The sequence below is a fragment of the Mizuhopecten yessoensis genome, unplaced genomic scaffold, assembly GCF_002113885.1.
Source record: "Mizuhopecten yessoensis strain PY_sf001 unplaced genomic scaffold, ASM211388v2 scaffold1063, whole genome shotgun sequence".
Classification (NCBI taxonomy): Eukaryota; Metazoa; Mollusca; class Bivalvia; order Pectinida; family Pectinidae; genus Mizuhopecten; species Mizuhopecten yessoensis.
This window is the reverse complement of record NW_018403859.1, coordinates 211,464-233,653: the sequence shown is the minus strand read 5'-3', so window position 1 is coordinate 233,653 and position 22,190 is coordinate 211,464. Positions and strand designations below refer to the sequence as shown.

The window sequence follows — 22,190 nt, the reverse complement described above, 5'->3', positions numbered from 1 at the left end:
CCAGCATCTAATATCAGAACCAAAATTAAAATAATTTAAAACTTTATCAACAAATTCCCATGAGACTGAGTCGAATGCTTTCTCAAAATCTACCATTAATAACATACCTGGAATATATCTTTCTTCTGCATATTGCATAATGTCATAAACTAATCTAGTATTTTCCCCTATATAACGGCCTGAAAGAAATCCTGTTTGATCTTCACTAATTAATTTATCTAAAACTGTTCTAATTCTACCTGCTATCGATCCAGACGCTATTTTATAGACTATATTCAATAATGTTATGGGTCGCCAATTTTTTATGAACTGCCTAGGTTTATCTCCCTAGGGAATACATGTTATTAATACCTTGCCTTTGTGTTACTGATAGCAAACCTTTCCTTTACCCACAATGTATATAGATCTAACAATGAACCCACCTAGCTGTTTCCAGAAACACTTAAAAAATTCTACAGTAAACCCATCAGAACCGGGACTTTTGTTATTTTTCATATTTTTCAAAGTTTTCGTTGCTTCATCTAAAGTAATTAACCCTTCTAGACCAAAAGAATCGTTATTTTCTAATTTTGAAACATCACATGTAGTATTTATCTAAAGGGAACTAGATACTGAAATGCATATCGCAAGCTTTTACATAAGGAGACTAAACATTATTATTATTGAATTGCATATACATGTAATAACTGTAGTGCTCGTTTCTCATTAATCAATTTAACTTTATTTTATTTCAATGTTTTAATGGCCATAGGGTTTAGACTGACTTCGGCGTAAAATGATTAACATACATCGTATTACATCCATTTCAAACTTTTCTTAAGTTAGTGATATAGGGCGTACATTTTGTTATACATAAATTGTAGACAATGTACCAGAATTTTAATGTTATTTGCTGCTCAACATCTGCTTTTACGTGTGTTAACTAAAATTATCCTCTTTTCTACTATTGGAACGGAAAAGCTGCACCAAGTGAGCGTAATGTTGTCATATTCACTAGGTGTACTGCATTGTCAGACTCATGACTGTGTCTTTCTTTTATTTACCATATAATTGTTTTAATAAGGGAATTGAGACTGAATCTGAAACAGAACGAAAGTTTTTCCAAAGAGCTAGTCCTGTATATGTAATCAATGTGTTTGTTCTTTAACCTTTGTTGAACGGATTTTCAGGGATCTTTTAGGAAGCTAAGGGAGTTATTTGCTTTATTTCATGGTCTCTAAGGTCATACGATTTGAAATTTAATCTCTGTACATGGAGTTCGCTACAGTATATAACAGACTACAATAGCATATGTAATACTGATATCGGTCACAGCACAATCAGACCCTGTGATCAGGTCGAGCAAGATGTAATAAGCATTGTCACTCTTGTTCAAATTCAGGTTAACAGTCCGAGCCGACATCGACAAAAATCAGCCAAGTCGTTGATACGGGACAACGGCGGCCTATTGCGATATATTTGCAAATCTGGCGAGGAATAGTGGTACATGTATACATATTTTTCTTATGCTTACTTACATATTAATAATCAATTATCAAGTTCAACTTTCACTTAATCAAAGCAGAGGCGAGTATGTAGGCCACAAAGCAGTACATGTTTATCGAGTATTGGCGGAAGTTCAATTGCAATGTATCAGGATTAGTTTGATCAACCACCTGATAAAACCTGTTTTATTTGGCACATGTATAGGTAACATATCAATTAAGTAATGATTCAGAGATCGGTGCCCAGGTCGCTATTATTGATAGCATGTTATACAAGGTTGGGGCCTATAGATTTTGAAAAGCGCGTGCATATTTTTGTAGGAAAGAAACTTAATCATATCAAACTAACATGTGCGTGTTCATGTAAAAAAAATCCTATTAGTTGACCTCCACGGTTTCACATCTTGAGAACTACCCGTTACTCGGTTATAAAATGCTGTCGTTGTACAAATAGATCAGTTTGAGAGAATGAGCGAGGCTATGATTGTTTCACAGGAAAGAGGAAAGATCAGCTACAATCGCTACAATTTAGCGGTCAAATTTTGTATTCGAATAATCCGAAATGTGAGTTAGGAGGGTTTGAACTATCACTAGACAGGAAACTATTGTTTTTATTGTTCAAATGCGTGTTCGAATTATCCGCCTATTTGGACTGACCGGAGGATTACCGTGACTAATAAACACATGTACACTTGATACAATCCACGTTTAGTAATACCAATATCGTTCTTGACGCGAATTCCATTCTTATTAATGTTAGGAATATATAACCATACCAGGTTGACAGAATTCTGTCAAACATTGTAAGATTTTATATTGATTTCATACACAAAGGATATTATTTTGAAATCTGGGGGTAATCTGAACTAAATCATAGGGGGCGTAGTGGTGAAAATCGACAGATTCAGCCAATCATTTGACAGGAATCGGCAGATGACTGCGAGCAAATCAAGGATAACAATAGGCGCAGACCTACTGAAGTAGCTCAGCCTAAAACTGTGCCTGAATCCGCTAGAAACCACCTTTCATCTCGTGGGCACAAAAACGTTTACTAATGCACTATCTAGAGCTAGTCCATTATGCTAAAAAAAACTTATGTAAACCTTCCCTTATTTGGAGGTCCGTTGATATAGATACAACTATTATAAATTTAGGAGACTGAAAGATGACTAAGACAGAGTAACTTAAAAGTCATGCATATATATATTTTATTGTCAGGTTACTGAAATATGATATACATTTATATTTCAACACTGAAATAATGCGCTGTTAAGAAGTTGGTCGTAAGAGTATTTGAGCACGTTCATATAACGATATTTCGATTACTCAAGAATTTAACAGTCGTCTTTAACAGCACTTATATATACATTTCAGTTAGATTTAATATACTCAATATCAACAAGATTTAATATATCTAACATAAAATGTGATTTTGCCTCAGCAAATAACGTACTGTTTGTTTTCAATGTGACTACTATAGACTTATATTTGTATAGTTTATAGCATTCTCATAAGCATTTAGAAGTGATTATTTATAATTAAAATATCGTATAAATCCATTGCTTGATGAATTATTTTTGTGATTTTAAGCTTTCCTAACAGACGTCATATTGTTCTGGTTAGAGAAAGAGACAGCAGGGGTCTTCCAAGTGAACAAAAACTAAAAGCGACAGACAGGAAATACGTTTAATACCTACATTGTTTGTGTATAAAGTAAATCTTTGATATTAACACGGACTTAGATAGCATTTTAAGTTAATTCCTTGTTTCAATCAATCAAATCCACCAATCTATCGACAAAGCCCGAGTGTCCTCTGGCCCTGACACCAAACTAAGACATTTTGACAGAAAGATGTCACACCAGATATCTATCTGTCAAAATGTCTAAGTCTAGTGTTAGGGCCAGAGGAAACTCTGCTTGCTCGTCAAAACATGAAATTAGCTGTTGACAGATTTAGAAACAGTATTTCAAGTCAAGTTGGTGGTACGATCAGCCGAACATTCTGACCATGCATGACCTTTAAGAAGACCGAGAGGTAAAATATATGTTTATTTTCGTTCGCTACCAAATCTTCAAATACATGTATACAACATTTAATACAGGTATCCTTATTCGACAAATGAAACAAGTTTAGCGACTCGCTTGTCTAACTGTACATTTGCATGAAAGGTATTTGAAAGAGCGTATTTCTGTTGGAAAATACCATACGTGCGCGCAAAGCCTATATAAATAGCGTAATAATCCATGTTGCTCACACCAGCCATCTATCTGTCAAAAAGTCAGTCTGGTGTCAGAGGAAACTCGGGCTACCATAATAAAGGTGCATTGACAGACGAGGCTAGTACCTGTGTTTCAAAGTAATCTTCAATATGCAATTTGCGCTTGAATTTTAACTTTAAATGTCGTCATTTTATGACAAGAGACAGTAAAACTCCACAAGTTAACGGCCCTTTCTTTACTGAATAATTAAAACGTTTGTCCAAAATCATATGCGGAAATGATATCGTTGATACAAACTACATCCAGTGAAACTTCTACAACAATTATGCATTAATATTTAGATGACCACTGGGAGGAAAATATTGACTGACGGAAGGACAGACGACTGAAGTCTTTTTTTGCACAATACGAAAATCACCAAAACTGTAAAAATCAGGTGTCTGTGACATTTTGAAACGCAGGGTAAAAATGTTATCATTCTGAACAACAAAGAGCTCTTCCTAACTCTTAAACAAAACAATGCATAATAGTCTTGGTCAAGTATAGAGGTATTGTGCTAGAAGTTCTCTAAATGAAGATACAATTGTATCAAAGTTATGGCATAAGAAAAATACATTTCAACAGACAATGCGATTCCACTACACCCCTTTCTTTATCTGTTAATGAATGATAATTCTCTGTTTTAATCACTAAATGAAGAAAGGTTTCCATGTATTGTTGTATCTAGGTTTCATTTATTATTTATCATTGAAAAGTCTACAAAACTTATCATTTCATTATGTCAAATGAATTTACACACAACAAAATAACAAATATATTGTTATTTAGACTGATGGACGTATCTTGTTTCCCTTATTTTACCCATATTGTAGGAAATACTGTGCTAGTCCATAACAGCTTACATAATCACTATGGACAGATGTCACTCAATCTCTCATACAAAGTGTTTTTTCTTTATATCCAGAAGCTATGACACACCACCAAGAGATCCACTTCCTTATCATCCTTTCTCGCGGAGATCTTTGTAGATCTTTTCTTGTCGATATCTTTTGTGAATCTGTTTTACTATCAAGATAGTGTTTCCTGGAAAAATGAAATGTATTACACTTAGATATTTATATTTCCTACAAAAACACCATTTGTCGAACTTTAGGGAAAAAATCAGAGTTAACAATAAATAATATCATTAATTTGTTTCTAAAATTTAAAAAAAACATCAATCAGATTCATTATTTTATCAATATACAGTGAAGTGGCCTACTAATAACATGCTATCGTATAAGACACTCGATGAAAAGAAGTAGTGATTAGTGTCCTAAAAAATCTGTAACAATATACCATATTTACATTTGCTCTGCATCCTTCCATTACAATGCATTGAGAAGGCAAATATTGTTATGAGACTATAACAACATTTGCTTTTGTAACGTCATCAATCTCTACTGTGACGTCATCAATTTCATTGTTGTCAACACTTAATTTGCTGTTCGAAATAACAAAGCGTAACTACTCTTTCAAAATGTAAATATAAATAATGAATCTTTTAGCAAATACTGTTATGGTCCTTTAACACATTTCTATTGCTGACAAGCTTACATAGAGCCCTATTGGGCTTTATTAACTTTGTCATCAATAACAACATTTGCTAAAATACTTATTGCCCAAATGATACACACACGACACAAATTGGGTTCCTAATTAACTTCATCAATAATGATGTGGGTAATCAACTGAAATCAACTGAGTCAGATAAGTTCAGGTTGCCAGTGCTTTACCATTATTTTTTAAGTATCATTATATTTTTGTTTCCTATAAGAAAAGTTAGTAAACAGGTTTTAAATTTTCCATTTTTTAATACCCCCTATGAAACTGGACTCTTACCTTCTTCATAATAATCCAAACTTAAGTTACAATTTATGAATTTTTATTTTAAAATTCCAAGTTGGTTGGTCCAGAAAACTTACCTGATGGGACAGTTGGAAAGGTCTGTGTACTGGTAGAAAAGGGAAGCTCTATCGTGTTGAAAACTTTTATATCAAAGTCACTTTGATTAAATGTAGTTCCCTGTAACAAGTTTGAACATCCTATCGTAACTAAAACTCTACAAAAAAGTAATAGTTTGATAAAACCTTGATATTATGCCCCACTTTCATTTGCCATTTCACTTATTGTTACATGAAACACATTTCAATGTCCAATTTTTCTTCCTTTTTAAAATTTCCTTTCTGTCGATGTAAATCAAAACCCTCGATATTACCAAATGTTTGCTGGATGAATTATTGCAATATAACAAGGTTTTAATAAAAGGAAGCTGATCAGAGTACTACAAACATACTCAATCAACCTGTTAGTGATAGTTCTTGCGTAAAACTAAACCGTATTTGTTTCCTGGCATGAACTTATCTCAAAAAAGTCAAACTACACATACATGTAGCAATTCTTTTTCTTAGGTTCCTTGGTATTTTATAATCTTCGCAGAAGATACATCAAATACATGACCCTATTGTGTTATCAAAATCTTAAACATACGTGTGTATGGGTATTACATAATGATACTAATAACCATTAAAACACTGCTGTATATGGCTGAAGCTAGCAGCTCTAGTGCACTTAACAAATCAATATAAAATACACATATATATATATATTTATGTTGTAAAACTTTCACAATCAATATGAATAACATATAAACACTAAGCTTGACTTTCAAGGATACTGTTTCTGCACTTCATCTTCTTGCGTCGCCAATTTACTCGGAACTGTCCTCAAAATAATGACCAACACGTAATCTAAACTTACTGAATGCAAACTGTACTTTAAGTCCTCAACAAAAACTTTCCATCTTGGTCTGTAGTAGCTGATGATGAACAAATTTGTATCGATGTAAGTAAATAAGAAGCTTTTTTTTAAGTGGTACAAAAATAAGAGTTAGCAGTAAATTTGAGAATATATTTCATGAGTAATTGTCTTTTATCAATATTTGATATAAATGACTCATAACCAGTGACGTTCTTTTGATTTTCTGGTAAAATGTCAAGATATAATAATAATTATATTGATAAGTGTAACACAAAACTTGCTACAATAGTAGTGTGTGTAGGAATGATTCTGGATAAAAGTTTTCAATACATCGTATAACCTTAATTCATAAACAGGAAAGAGGACTAGGACAACATCAACCAGGATATAATCAGCAACTTTAATTCAACATTGATATATATTTTTGCCCACAAGTAGGTGGACTATTCCGAGATCTTTGTGACAACAGCCCACATGTACAGCTAGCGGGCTGAAACATGTTAGCTTTGAAGCAAAGATGTTGATTATATCCCAGTTGTGGTGGCTTGGTCTTCCCTTCTATCTATTTATTATACTCCTATTCCATCTTTGCGTATTGCAGAGTTATCTTCTCTTGTAAGCAGGTATTGATTGTTACATCATTTGTTTGTGAGAGTAACGTCATCAATTTTTGAGAGTACAACGTAATTTTCTCACACAAACCAATGACGTTACAATCAATACCTGCTCACAAGAGAAGATAACTCTGCAATATGCGAACACGGAATAGCTTGACGAGTGAATTCCTTTTAACAAATTAATCAACTGAGAGATGCTGAACTTCAGAAAAACTGCCATTTAACAGACACATTTGATCTCCCCTTCTTCTGTAATGCTTACTTAAATTCAGGTTTTTTTATGAGAAAACATTCAGGTGATGACTTTGTTAAGATGAAAACTGTTTATACAGATGACTGTCACATCATTTTCTTATAAAAGTCCTTTCAAATCAATTTCACTTGAAGGAAATGCTGACTCATCTTCATACATTCTTCCTGACTATCTTTGCCTTGTCCAAGTAGTTAACAGCATACATTTCTGACTTGTTACACTTTTAAACATTATACTTACCTATGTATAAGTCCCGCCCACTGTTTGCTGGCGTAGTCTAAATGCTGGAATATCAATCAATAGGACACACTTATTGTAACAAAATAACACAGGATTTCAAAACCATCAAGTTAATATGACAATGACCTTTCACTACGTACTACATGTACCGTTGAAAACACTTTCATGTTTATTCGAAGAAAAAATCACATCTACACTTCTACATTATTACAGATATAATATCACTGTTGTTTCAGCTGTTTCATATATACAGAACTACATTGATGCAATCTAATTTACCAAATCATTAAGCTTCATTTTTTATGGTCATTTATTTTTCTATTTTTTTAACATTCTCTTATCTATGATTTATACACCTAATTTCAACTAGACATAAGATCTTTACACTTACACAATAGTATAACCTGACTTAATTGTACACTTCTATCAGTTCATACAGCATTGTAGTAAAACTATCATCATACTGAAATACATGTGCTTACATTGCCTGTCGGTCCCCAAAGTGTGATCTGGTTCCTGGCATTGAATTCATACAGCCTCCTTTCCTCAGGTCTGAAAGCTAGATTTGTTGCCGCCTTTATCCATTTCCCTAACAGGAAGTGACCTTCTGACCCCAGGAGTATATCCATGTCAGCCAAGAGGCCCAGCAGTTTATCTCCTTTTAAACTTTTAAAATCACAAATAAAAAATATCAATACTGAAAAAAATATTCAGCAGATCATTGTTTACTCAAAAATCCCAATGATAACATTATTTCAACATTAGTATTGTAATAATTAAGAAAATTTGACAATAAATCCATTACAGTTTGTATATGCAGCTTTCCCAACTATTCTGTTTTTAAAGAAAGATCTCTTGAATAAAAAAAATACATTTCTTTAACTTTCATTCAACTGAGACAGAACTACACAAATTTAACTGGACTAGGATATTTTGTAAAGAAACAAATTTTAGGTACCACATTGATCAAGATTTTATTTTGTTACCTGACTTGATCAATATCTTTGTGGGTGAAGGCTGATATGAGTGAGTTATAGAAGGACAGAGAAATCTCCTGAAGACTGTTCCTCGTGACATCCACCAGATCGTACCTGTTAATGGGTTAGCTAATGAGTGTACCATGAATTTTACCAGAACAATTCATGTGTCAGAAGATGTGTCAAAAATCAACAATGTTGGTCAAAGTTTTCATTATGTAAATTAGTATCTAAATTATTTATTTCCACAATATCAAAACTATTCTTTTTTTTAATAACAAAGGATTTCTAAACAATAAGAAACGGTCTATAGTCATATGTTTCATATATTTCAAGTGATTTTCTCTGTATTGTTCCAAAATATTAAACCTACTGTATAGACATACAGTATTTATGTTTGGGTAATGAATTACAAACACTTATTATCACACCAGTTAATTGTGTCTCTGTAGACAGAATGGATCTCTCAGGACAAGTTTATCTACAGTATTACTGTAAGCCAAAGCTAAGGGTTACTACAGACAAACTTGTGTGTACAGACAGACAGACTGAAAGACACCCAGTATTCTTATCCTTTTGTTATTACACAGTTATATTGCAACATCTTCATGAAATGACACCAAAGAGAACGCAGTTTGCTGGTATCCAACCATCCTCGGACATCAGAGTCCAACAAGCTGTGAAGATCAGTGTTATCAATTCTGATGATGATAAAATTTCCCATTAAAGATTAAAAAAAGACATAACCTACATGAATAAGGAGCTGTTGCAGAGCTGGTCAGCGGCTAGCACTAAATTATCCCAAGCTTCATACAGATCCTCGGGGTCGTACCAAACCTACAGTACATTGTAACCTTACTGTTAATATACAGATCCTCGGGGTCGTACCGAACCTACAGTACATTGTAACCTTACTGTTAATATACAGATCCTCTGGGTCGTACCGAACCTACAGTACATGGTAACCTTACTGTTTATATACAGATCCTCGGGGTCGTACCAAACCTACAGTACATTGTAACCTTACTGTTAATGAACAGTTTTTTCACTATCAAAGTCATCACAAAACATGATACATATGATCACTTAAATGTCCTTCAATTCTGCTAATTCATTTTCTATTCCAAATTATGACTAATGGGGGAGTGGGGACACACATCTTCTTCATATGTCAATGAAACAAACTTGTGCACAGTCCCGACTGCTATATGAATGATGTAGCTGTCCAGAATATAAAATTGGTTTCTCACTTTCGGTTCTATTGTGTTTGTAATGGTCCTATTTACAAAACAATTGTGATTTTTGTGAAAACTTTGCCAGTTTATATTGAAATTCCTAGAACAAAGAACTATGTATGGTATATATATAGTGCCCTCCAAGTCCATCAAAATTTATTAAAATCATTAATTTAATACTTACAGATTCTTTTTTTAATTTTAAATATATCTCTGATCCTGTTATAAAAAGATTTGTATTTTCAAACAAGGAAATTTGAGTAAGTCTATTCTGTCAAGCTTACCACAATAAAACGGATTGAATATCCAAAACGATAAAACTGAAAATTTAACTGTGAAAAGGTTTTGGATTTTGATGAGTTTGGGGCAGAACGATGCTCATTTAGACATGCATGCGCAATGTCCTCCAATTCTGCTAATACCCATATACATGTATCTCCAGAACAACACTAGCAGCATTTTACCTTTCAAAAGGAACCTGACACATTTTGAAAATTTGTCTCTTTTTTTGTGCTTTCAACTTGACATATTTAAACATTTGAAAATTTGCATATACACCTTAAGCTGAGCATGAAAGATACATTACACAGATTGTATACAGAATTTAGACAAATACACATGTACAAATGTAGCTACTACAGGTGACGATGATATGTGGCATGATATATTATACATTTGCACTCAAAGCCGAGCATTGATACATCTTCTATCACATTTACAGACTGTACACAAATTGAAGGCAAACAAATGTTGCTACTATATATTCAGATGTTGATGACACGAAGAACAAGGTCTTTGTAATAACACATTGATAACATTACACCCTGAAGATTACACATCAAGTGAGATGTCAGACTTACGTCGGGAGCCAGTCGTGGATGGCAGGAGGGGCGAGACGTCGGTATTACATGTTTACTTTTATCCTTAAGTCCATCGGTATTATTGTATACACTTTTCTGGGAAATTGGAACAAAGACAAAATAAAAAAAATAAAAAGATTTATAGAATGGATGTATATATACATGTAGTAAAATTTGCATCCAAGAAGGTAATTAATATGTCTAACAATTAGTTACTTGGCAACGTAATTCAGTATCACTCATGTTCTCATGTAAAATTATATGAAAAATACATGTCAAAACCATTACTTACAGACGATTCTCTAAATGATCATTATAAATGAAGAAAATAAAGAAAAACAACAAAACATTACATTAACAAAACCATTGGTAAAGTTTAGGAAAAGCAAAGTTTAGGAAAAGCAATCTACTTTATACTAAAAGTGGTGTTAAGTTTTTCGGGTTATTTTCTCAAGAAATTATATGAACACAGATAATTAGAAAGACAAGATACATGTCCTTTTCACCAATTAAACCCAGAAGACATTACCCGTAGTAGCTGCCAAGCCTTTGAGCTGTACTTGTTAGATTTCCCATATCTTCGTCTAGCATACTCCACCACCCTCAAATATTTTAATATCATACATAGATTAATTTAACTAAAACATATATCATAAAATGATAAGTAAACCAAAGATGAAATGTTGAAATATTTAATTTCCTATAAATTTCAGACAAAATCTGTCAAGTAAAATCATGTTCATATAAAAATACTCAAAAATTATATGATTAAAATGTTCCTTTCACAAAACACTATTGTGTACTATGTAACAGAATGGCTATAATTTACTGACGTTAATAATTATGAATAAAACCTACACATTCAGTTCAACTTTTAAGGTTGTTTAACTGATTATATCATGTTGTGTCATAACTTTATATGTATATATGTAAAAACACTGTATGTTTACATATTGAATTACATCTATTTGATACAAGATGCATCAGTGTGAAGTACAAGTTTATGTATGTTCTAAGGGAGATAATCATAAAATTTGTTGAAGTGTTGACTCTCCGACAGTGTATTTTTTAAAACAGTATAAATACATAACAGTATCTAGAAAAAGTATTTAATAAAATTGGAATTGAGCAGAACGTTTAATATAACACTCCCACATCCACCAAATTTCAATAAACAATTTATAAACAATTTAAAAAATTAATGTTTTGTCTATTAATTCCCTGCAAATACAAATATGTTTTCATTAGCTGTTATTATCAATTCTAGGGATGACATAGCAATTATTATTTTCAGTTAAAAAAAAAATTGGCAAATACATTTAAATTAAAATAATCTCTCCATATATCATTCTCATAATTCGATATTTATGTTATACATTTTATGTTCAATGTGGTTACCATTTTAATACCAGTTTTATACATCATAAATATATGTATGACACATGATTACTTACCACTGAGAAACATCTCGAGGCTGAGGGACCCAGGCATTTTCAGCCATGAACTCATAAATAACTTCATTTTGATTGATCCCTTCAGGAGCCATTCCGATCCCTATCATGGTGCTATTAGGGAAATTCCGACCAGCAGCTGGACCCTACATTATATCAAGTACAAAGATCACTATATTTTCCCTAGTAGTTGTACCACGCCTTTGATCACCATACAAATAAAGAAAGATTCTTCTTTATGTAAGTCAATGGACAACAATACAATTGTATAGTTAGAAATATGTTAATACAATAATAAGGCAGTTATATAAAACAGGGTTACAGAGCAGCAATCTACTAGACATTAAAATTGAATTTTCTCTAAATTCTAGGATTTCAAAGCATCGAAATTAAACACACAAAAAACATGAATTCATACAGCATCCTTACAGAAATAATGACAGATACAAAATTCTGACAAATAACCTACAGTGTTGATGCTGTCAAAGCTGCCGTACAGTTCCAGTGTCCCTCCAAAGTTGTGCAGCATGCTCCAGATGAACGGCTGTCCAAAGTAGGATTCTGTGTGACGGTACACGGGACGGTTCTCTGCAAATAGCTCTAAGATTATCATCCTCCCCTGTAACATAGATGGCCTACCAATAAAGTGGTAATACCAAAGAATGAACATATCTATAACAGGTAGGTCAGTATTAATTGCCTTAAGACCGGTCTCACCAAAACAATCTTCAGCAAAAGTTGTGCACACCAGAATTTCTCTTGGTTTAGTGCATGTTACCTTAATCCAATTGTAAAGCAATGTTTATTTGCTGACTTAGAAAACATTTTTGGAGATTTTGGGTAAAGATTGATCAATCTCTACCATCTAGATAGAATTGATTATATTTTTAGTAATTTAATTGTTAGCTTCAAAATATTTTCAGTAAAAACTTGTTTAAAATATCACTTGTAGTAAAAAGATGACATCTCTATATCTAGAATCTTAATATGAATACTAAAAGTGAACTTTCTATGTAATGGCAACCCGTCTATCCAAACCAAGTGTGTTACCTCCCTTGGGTGGCCTTTATAAACAGATTTGAATTTATATTTTAGATAAGCACCACAACGTAATGAGTTTGTTTTAAGACAAGATACTAAAAAAACAATGTATAAGTATCTCAAAACACTGTGAATGCCGATTAGCATGTCAGTAAACCAAAGCAGTCTGTCAATTAACAGGTAAGTCAGTCATAACAGTCTGCCAATTAACAGGTAAGTCAGCCAAAGCAGTCAGCCAATTAACAGGTAAGTCAGCCAAAGCAGTCTGCCAATTAACAGGTAAGTCAGTAAAAGCAGTAGGCCAATTAACAGGTAAGTCAGTCAAAACAGTCTGTCAATTAACAGGTAAGTCAGTCAAAGCAGTCTGCCAATTAACAGGTAAGTCAGTTAAAACAGTCTGCCAATTAACAGGTAAGTCAGTTAACACAGTCTGTCAATTAACAGGTAAGTAAATCAAAGCAGTAGGCCAATTAACAGGTAAGTCAGTCAAAACAGTCTGCCAATTAACAGGTAAGTCAGTTAAAACAGTCTGCCAATTAACAGGTAAGTCAGTTAACACAGTCTGTCAATTAACAGGTAAGTAAATCAAAGCAGTAGGCCAATTAACAGGTAAGTCAGTCAAAGCAGTCTGCCAATTAACAGGTAAGTCAGTTAAAACAGTCTGCCAATTAACAGGTAAGTCAGTTAACACAGTCTGTCAATTAACAGGTAAGTAAATCAAAGCAGTAGGCCAATTAACAGGTAAGTCAGTCAAAGCAGTCTGCCAATTAACAGGTAAGTCAGTTAAAACAGTCTGCCAATTAACAGGTAAGTCAGTTAACACAGTCTGTCAATTAACAGGTAAGTAAATCAAAGCAGTAGGCCAATTAACAGGTAAGTCAGTTAAAACAGTCTGCCAATTAACAGGTAAGTCAGTTAACACAGTCTGTCAATTAACAGGTAAGTAAATCAAAGCAGTAGGCCAATTAACAGGTAAGTCAGTCAAAACAGTCTGCCAATTAACAGGTAAGTCAGTTAAAACAGTCTGCCAATTAACAGGTAAGTCAATCAAAACAGTCTGCCAATTAACAGATAAGTCGGCCAATGCAGACCTACTTTAGGAACAGCTGTTACCACTGCCTTTATTTGTGGAGATTTCCAGAAATCCACAGAGTTCTCAAATATCCATCCCTGCATCAACCTACAAATACCAAAAAATGAATGGAAGACTAACATTAAATAACACAGCTGACCAAAATAGAATCTTGTACATTTGTATATATACATTTATATATTACTGTATATCAAAATTACATCATTCTAAACAGTATTTCTCAAGAACAGCTTTTTTTTTTAACATATGATAATACACATAATACTGTCGCTCAATCATTAAAACATCAAATGTATACACCGATAAGAAGTCTGATCCAGATTTCCCCAACTGTCAATCTTATCCCATATAACCACATAAAATTGCATCATGTCCATTATAACGGCTATAAACTGTAATCTGAAATATTTGGCAAATCACATTTATTTCTTAAATAATGGTCAAAATATTATAAAAACAAATTGTAGTTACTATTACATTGTCATTTTTCCTGGAAACCTTGCTTAATTAATTTCTTTTTCAAGGTTTTGAAAAAGTCATAGCTATTAATAACCACTTTATGACCATTACTGTAACTTACAGTAAAATTTGTTTTCATGGCCATGTACTTTTTAAAAACTTTTAAATGAAAATATTTGAATTATCAATATAATAATGACTTAATGGCCATTACTTATTACAATGTATTTGTTAAAAACATGAAAATGTATTGCCAGAAGTTGAGTTTGGCCATTAAAGGTTATTAGTCAGTTAATTAATAGGTATGTTAGCAGTTATGATACAAGTAGTGAATTTAATCCATATAGAATTAGTATTTAATCTATACAGTCAAAGGTAAAGGATATTTGAATTTATTCTTACCACACTGCCTGTTGGTCTGCAGATGTCAAGGCTTCAAAAACAGTCTTTGCTGACTGAGCAAGGTAGGTTGGTGAGCTAAAACATACATCAACATTGAACATACACAGAACCTGACAAGGAAAAGTTTACATATTTAGAAGATAGATAAATTAAAACCATAAAACAACATACTTTTATGTCAGACTTAATTATAGCATTTTCCTTTTTTGAAAAAAAGGTAAAATAAGCAAAATACAGAAATGATGACCAATTATAAGTGCATTAAGGTAGGAATGATCAGTTTACATATACATATTTAATGTCACTAAATAGACATACCTTGACTTTGGAAGCATCTCATTGAAAGTGTCAATGTTGTATACATGGTCTGTACCAAACTCATTTAGCATCTGAAAGTATTCCACGACAATTAAAACATTTCCTATAAATTAACAGATTTATCATTTCATTAAACCGATTCAATAATGTGTTCTCATCTACAAGATTTTATGCAATTACAATGTGAAATTAATCATTTAAGATACTTTCACATGAGTTTGTATAAAAGTCGCCCTGTATATACACCATCTTCCCATAAATACATGTATCTTCTCTATAAAATTAGCATTGCTACGACAGCTGAGACAGACCTTTGAGATGAACTATCCAAAATGTAAAACATAAGGAGGTCATGACCTTGTGTATTATGCCGGTCAGCTGTGCCTTGTAGCTATGGTATGTATATTGGTATTGACCAGTGACCTTGTGTATTATGCCGGTCAGCTGTGCCTGGTAGCTATGGTATGTATATTGGTATTGACCAGTGAAGTGACCTCACCTCCTTCACCACTTCATGTCCTATCCTCTTGAACAGAGGATCGCTAAAGTCCAACAGTAAGTTACTGAAGAAGCACAAAACGACAGAATTTATACATGTTATGAAAATTTACCAGGCAAAATATTTATCAATATTAACATGAACATAAACAGTGAAACTGATTATAATCTACATCTTGATATATGTTCTGTTTGCCATGAAAAAGAAAAATGAAACAGTAATGCAGTAACTATAATTACTAGGCACCAGTATTTGAGGGAAAAAGTAGATGCATACAATAAATGAGAAGAAAATTCCCACAAGTTCATGTCCAAATTGTACCTATATTGATTACATACAAATGTAGTTCTACAAATTGCTTGATAATGAGTTCTTATAAAAACAGAAATACTGCAAGGAAATGATACTAATGTCTGGAGAACTTTTTTTACAGATGAAATATAATGTGAGATATTTCCTGCAATCATCATCATAACAGATTTGGTGTACAGTAATAGATTAATTAACATTACTTACCAGCAGAACGAGGAATTGAAGTGACCCCAGTCAGGTAAATGGGACACATTTGCATTTGGAAAAATTCTGTAACGTCGAAAATGAAGGTTTTAAGATACATCTACTAACATAAACTGGAATGGCAATGTAACTTCACATGTTTTAATTAGATATAACTCTGCCTTAAACACTGCATAACAGGTGGAAATGGCACACTCATGACAACAAACTATAATTTATGTACCAATTGTCAAATTGGTGGTTTCAAAATGATTCGGCTATGTTTAAGGTGAAGTTTATAACATGATAAAATGTTTAATCACATCTCTGTTTCTGGATAAAACATTTAAATATGGACATTTTAATTGATTTTTCTTCTATGATATAGACATCATGTTCATATAGGTTGAAACAGAATGGTTCACAAGAGTATGTAATTTGTTATTTTTACCTACTGCCATAATACCACAAAATAAAATCACTGCAAAAATCATTCCTTTTATAATTGGCATGGTCATAAACATTGTCACAGAGAAAACATCAGACATCCTTAATGATGGTGAATCTGTGTTTGCAAATTTAAAAAGTTGTCCTCTTTCTACTAACAGTAACAGTGAGTTAGTAGAAAATATACTAATTCCTTACCACACAAGTCTAAGGTACAGTGTCATCACATCTATATACATCAATTTACCTTGTGATGGCACTAGGGACATGTCCAGCAAAACCTGGCAGGACAGGAATCATTCCAAGCTCCTTGGTCCGGTCAAGGATCTTGTGTTGTAGGACCAACTGCTGATCAATCCAGGATTGAGGTAGAGGTCCACTCCAACCATGCATGTTACCCATTCTTGACCTGTCAGGGGAGATAACACATACGATAGCTGGAGAAACTATACCTATATATTCAGACACATTAGTCCACCAAGTTCCGCTGTCTTAGCTGTCTTGTTAAATTGCAGAAATTCATGTTAATATTCAAATTTTACCAGATGACATGAACTACATGCACATGAGTTTGTTTGTTTACTGATTTCTGTAACCTACACTGCAGGCATCCTCTGGGAAAAACTCATATAATGGGGAGATAACTCATCGTTAACTATATTGGCTGGTATCATAGTTACATAGTTGTGTACTTCTTCACTAAAAGGACTTGGTTCCTAACCCCAAAACCAACTCTTCTCCTCTCCCATTTAAAAAAAAATAATTCAGAACAGAAATATGGACAGATTGCAAATTCAATTTGTTTAATTATAATGAGTCTGGATACCCGGATATGAAGGGAGGTACATGTACAAATGAAAGTGTGATCTTTTGATAGATTCTTTAATATTTTACCAGGCAAGAAAAGCTGGACCTGCAAAGTGATCCTGGACTTCTTTCATAGTGAGTCCCATTTCCATGTACACCTGCAATTATCAACATCATAATGGCCTTTTTGTTTAAATTACTCACAATACAGTTGAATGTTATTATTTTTCAAGTACTTCCAACATCTTTAATGTGTCTGCAGACTCTGAAGTAAATTCAGAGATCTAAAATTTGACAAGTTTCATTTAGGTTTTGAAAGATATGTTTGTATAGTTAGTTGTAAACCTTTAACAATTATCCAGAATTAAGTTGCCAAAGGTTCTCATTGGTGCTGGTCGTAGTCAAACCACATTTTATTATTGAATTACAGTAAGTAAGCAAAACATGAACAAACTGAATAGATATTTTGAACATTTATGGAAAATGTGGTTTGTGAAGCTGTTGTATCCACAAAATGTACCTCTAATACATCTGATACATACATATATAAATCAAATAAGATTTAAGTATTCAAAAGTTTCATGCAAATTAATTATATTCCTGACCCGTTGAAATATGGCCTCCTGTCCAGTGAAGGCCAGTGGCATGTTGATTCCGTGTAGAGCCATCCAGTCCAACTGTTGTTGCCAGTCGGTCCAGTTATACCACACAAACGAGTAGTCTACCGTACACACATTCTGGTAGTACCGGAACCTGGTTAACATACAGAGACAACAAACCGAATAAAACAGGGGATATCACATGTACTCAGTACAATGTATTTGTGTACTGAATGGTTATGTAAAGTTCTGTCCAAACCACAGAACTGAAGCCAGTACAGAACAAAGATTATCTATTGATAGTAAATGACCAAGCAATACCTGTCATTGGTAGTCACTTTAATCCCTGGGGCAGGAACCTTGGGTAGGGGAGATGGGATGTTCATCTGTTGCCCTGCCCATGTGTACTGACACCCACAGTGATTGGTCAAGTAGTAATACAGTCCCATGGCAACTGCCACTCCAGTTGTCCCGGTAATATTGACATGAGAACCAGATGACCAAATCTGGAAGCAAATAAAATTGTATCTGTTAAATCTGTTTGAAATGAGAATCGGTTTAATCAGTGATGGAATCGTTAAAGCTCATTTGTAACTCTGATGCTTACTGTAAAATAAACATTAATACTAGCATATGCATACATATCCCGAAAAATAAAGATAAAAGGTTTATTTTATCAGTGTAATATTTATGTTATGCCACATATTAGTAGAATTTTAGAAAAAGCAAAAATGAATACTTTAATACTATATATTTATCTTCTCCAACCGTTGTTATTGTTTTCCTACATGTGTATTGATTGCTGTATATATGTGACATCTTGTTTTACACTTATGAATCTTGAAATCTGATTAGACATTTGAAATGAAAAAAAAAAGGATGAATTGGACAGACTTTAATTACAACAGAGAAAAACTGGAAACAATAGACAAGAAATTTTCATTTATCACAACTTACCTTAAATGTGTCTCTATCTTTAGGACCAAGATCTGGTTGAACATGTGCTGTAAACTCATTGGCTCTTTTGCCAACAATTCGACCAATCAGGGCCTGCGATGCATGTGTCTGGGTAGAAGCAGAGGTCCTTGTTCTGATGTGGTTTAAGGCTGGGAAGTCTAAGATAAAATAATCAAAATTTAAAAATACTTTCACAGGTGAAAATAAACTTTTAAATGCTGAAGGAATCCATTCAAAAACATTCATCAATAACTTGAGAAACCATTTTAAAAATAATAACATGTGTGATTTGAGCTAGCTATTATTCCGAGATACTGTTTTCTTATTAGATTTTGGAATGTTTAGGTATATGAGTCTCGGGACAAATTTGATTTCACCTAACACAAGTGCTGCTGAAATACATTCTTTGTATTTTGTCTTTAAAACTGGATAATTTCATCAGAAAAATATGATGTCATCTAATTGCTCTTTATTGTACAAAATGTAACATGTAACAAGCAAAATGAACTGCATGTTTTATCAACAACACTGTGTTCTTACCTTGCACAGCAGAAATTATTTGGATGAACCAAAACAAAGGCAGCAAACACTGAAAAATAGAGTTCAACACTTTTTTTGTACATGCAACTATATTTAGGATATAAAGGATAAGCTGAAAATGATATTTGAAATCAAACATATTCTTAAAGGTAGAATCTAGTGGTTCATCAGGGGGGTTTCAGAAACAGCGATCCTGGGAGAAGATGAAATAGAGAAACATCATCAACATTGAAAATATTGGACAATCCAGAGACATTTAAATACATCTCTGGATAATCATTATTTTGACTGTTGAATTGATTTAAATTTATGCATTTTACTTTTAGATTTCCCAATCAGGAATTTGAAAGTGGTAAGTTAGGAAAAACGTACACACTGTTTTGATGGTGAACGGGTCCTTTAAATTGACCTAAAAGGTACAACAGTACCATGTAAACCCTAAACCCCTGGATAGATATAATAATTAGAAAGTTATGTAAGCCATAATACCCTTCGACCCCCTCCCCATATTCTTTTCAGTTTTTAAAAATTCAGTTATAAAATCATTTGACAAACATGTGAGTACAAATCAATACCCAGGAGGAAATATTGCTGACCATCAGCGGGATTGGGATAGATTGTTAACTAGAACCATTTTGTTCTCTCTCCTGGTGCATCACGAATGTAAAACAAAACACTGCTCTGTTTACATCTAAGACATTTTTTTTTTTTAATAGAATATATGTTTTTGGTTCTGTTCGTTTTAAACAGTTACACACATATATATGCATTATTCAAAAGTGTTTTAATTCGCTTTAAATAACAGAATGTATTTCTTCTTGGTGCCGTTTTGGTTCTTTTCGGTCACTCACCGCATTCAAATGCATTTTATACCCTTTAAAAAAACTTGGTGTATCTTTTCTTGTTTCGTTTTAGGTCCGTTTTGGCCAAACGCAGTGATCAAATGTGTATTGAATACCCTTTAAAATAACTGCATACATTTTTTTCGGTTTGTTATAAACGGTCAAACACATTTTTCACATGGGTTAACTTTGCGTTAAATAACTTCAGATATTTCTTTTTTGTTATGTTATGGTTCCGTTTACGTCCATTTCGGTCACAAAGAGTGATGAAATGTATATTTAATACCCTTAAATACGTTTCTTTTCGGTTCAGTTCTGGTTCTGTTCGTTTTAAACGGTCACACATATTATTCAAGTGTTTTCTGTTTTCAAATGAATTCAATTCGCTTGGATTAATCGTATGCCTTTCGTTTCGGTCCCGTCACTGCATTATGATATAACTGCCTTTCTAATGTATGAACATCTATAGTCATGTGCTTGTATTTATATACCATAGATACATGCCATTAGTGTATGTATTTGGCATATATAATATACACAATATATAGGCCTACATAACAAATAAATATACATAGCTCAAATTTACAAAAAAAAATACCATTTACACTTTCGTTTCGGTTCTGATCGGGATCCGTTTTGTTCACACACAATCTAAACTGTATTGAATTCCCTTTAAATAGCTTATGGTTTCCATTTCGACTCCGTTTCGGTTCCGATTTAGTCCGTTTCGGTGATTTGTCGCACCGCTAAGACAGTACACTGTAATCTGTATATTATATTAATTATGTAATGATCACTGTTTACATACACTAGCCTCGTTTGTCAAAAAAATACATCCATACTGTAAACAATAAGCAAGGTTTATAGTATGGGTGTATTGACAGACGATGCTAGTGCCTGTGAACTGACCATGTTTGTAAGAAACAGGGAAACAGAAAGTCGACAATCCTTGACTGTTGAAGTCACTGTAGACAACTCAAATAGTCTTGAATATTGCAAGTTTTAACAAAATTTGAAGACGTGTTCAGATAGGATGAAAATGTCTACCCTCCCTGTGTTGACACGCATGGTTCTTGACTACACTGCTCACGTTACCGCACTCCTCATGCTTAGCGGCGGCGCGTCTAATTACCCAATACTACCCAATACCACCCAATACTACCCAATACCACCCAATACTACCCAATACTACCCAATACTACCCAATACTACCCCATATTACTGTGAAATATCGCATTTCTTGAAGTTATTTACTTCTATATGTCACATCCTATCTGGACATATATGCGATTTGGTGTAGAAAACATCACCAAAATGCCGTGACTAGGGGTTCGACGATTTACAGGAACGGGCAGGATCGGGCAGAAAACTATTAATTATTATATATACATTGATGAATATATATATTTAATTAGATACATTTAAGTATCATTATCGGGTATAAGATATATTTGATAAAAGAATTGCAATTACATGATACTATATTAATTCTATTCATGTCATAAAATGGTGTTATTAAGATCATATATATAAATTTAGCAGGAAATATTTAGA

The 22,190-nt window shown here is 33.2% G+C and overlaps 1 protein-coding gene across 1 annotated transcript in view; it reads right to left on the bottom strand.

The window, feature by feature from the left end:
* Nucleotides 1-6: 6 nt before the first annotated feature.
* The window catches only part of LOC110456912 (alpha-N-acetylglucosaminidase-like), a 24,223-nt gene continuing 2,039 nt past the window's right edge, over nt 7-22,190 (bottom strand). The window contains exons 2-24 of the mRNA XM_021507962.1: nt 21,684-21,744; nt 19,795-19,843; nt 19,255-19,412; nt 18,619-18,803; nt 18,304-18,451; nt 17,786-17,856; nt 17,139-17,300; nt 16,466-16,531; nt 15,950-16,013; nt 15,451-15,521; nt 15,133-15,207; nt 14,274-14,358; nt 12,607-12,756; nt 12,141-12,283; nt 11,216-11,288; nt 10,687-10,782; nt 9,343-9,428; nt 8,601-8,705; nt 8,097-8,280; nt 7,615-7,658; nt 6,505-6,562; nt 5,670-5,769; nt 7-4,788 (exon numbers count right to left, since the gene is read on the bottom strand). Coding sequence (XP_021363637.1) covers nt 4,706-4,788; nt 5,670-5,769; nt 6,505-6,562; nt 7,615-7,658; nt 8,097-8,280; nt 8,601-8,705; nt 9,343-9,428; nt 10,687-10,782; nt 11,216-11,288; nt 12,141-12,283; nt 12,607-12,756; nt 14,274-14,358; nt 15,133-15,207; nt 15,451-15,521; nt 15,950-16,013; nt 16,466-16,531; nt 17,139-17,300; nt 17,786-17,856; nt 18,304-18,451; nt 18,619-18,803; nt 19,255-19,412; nt 19,795-19,843; nt 21,684-21,704 — 2,277 coding nt within the window. The 5' untranslated portion in view covers nt 21,705-21,744 and the 3' untranslated portion in view covers nt 7-4,705. The remainder of the gene's footprint in view (nt 4,789-5,669; nt 5,770-6,504; nt 6,563-7,614; nt 7,659-8,096; nt 8,281-8,600; nt 8,706-9,342; nt 9,429-10,686; nt 10,783-11,215; nt 11,289-12,140; nt 12,284-12,606; nt 12,757-14,273; nt 14,359-15,132; nt 15,208-15,450; nt 15,522-15,949; nt 16,014-16,465; nt 16,532-17,138; nt 17,301-17,785; nt 17,857-18,303; nt 18,452-18,618; nt 18,804-19,254; nt 19,413-19,794; nt 19,844-21,683; nt 21,745-22,190) is intronic.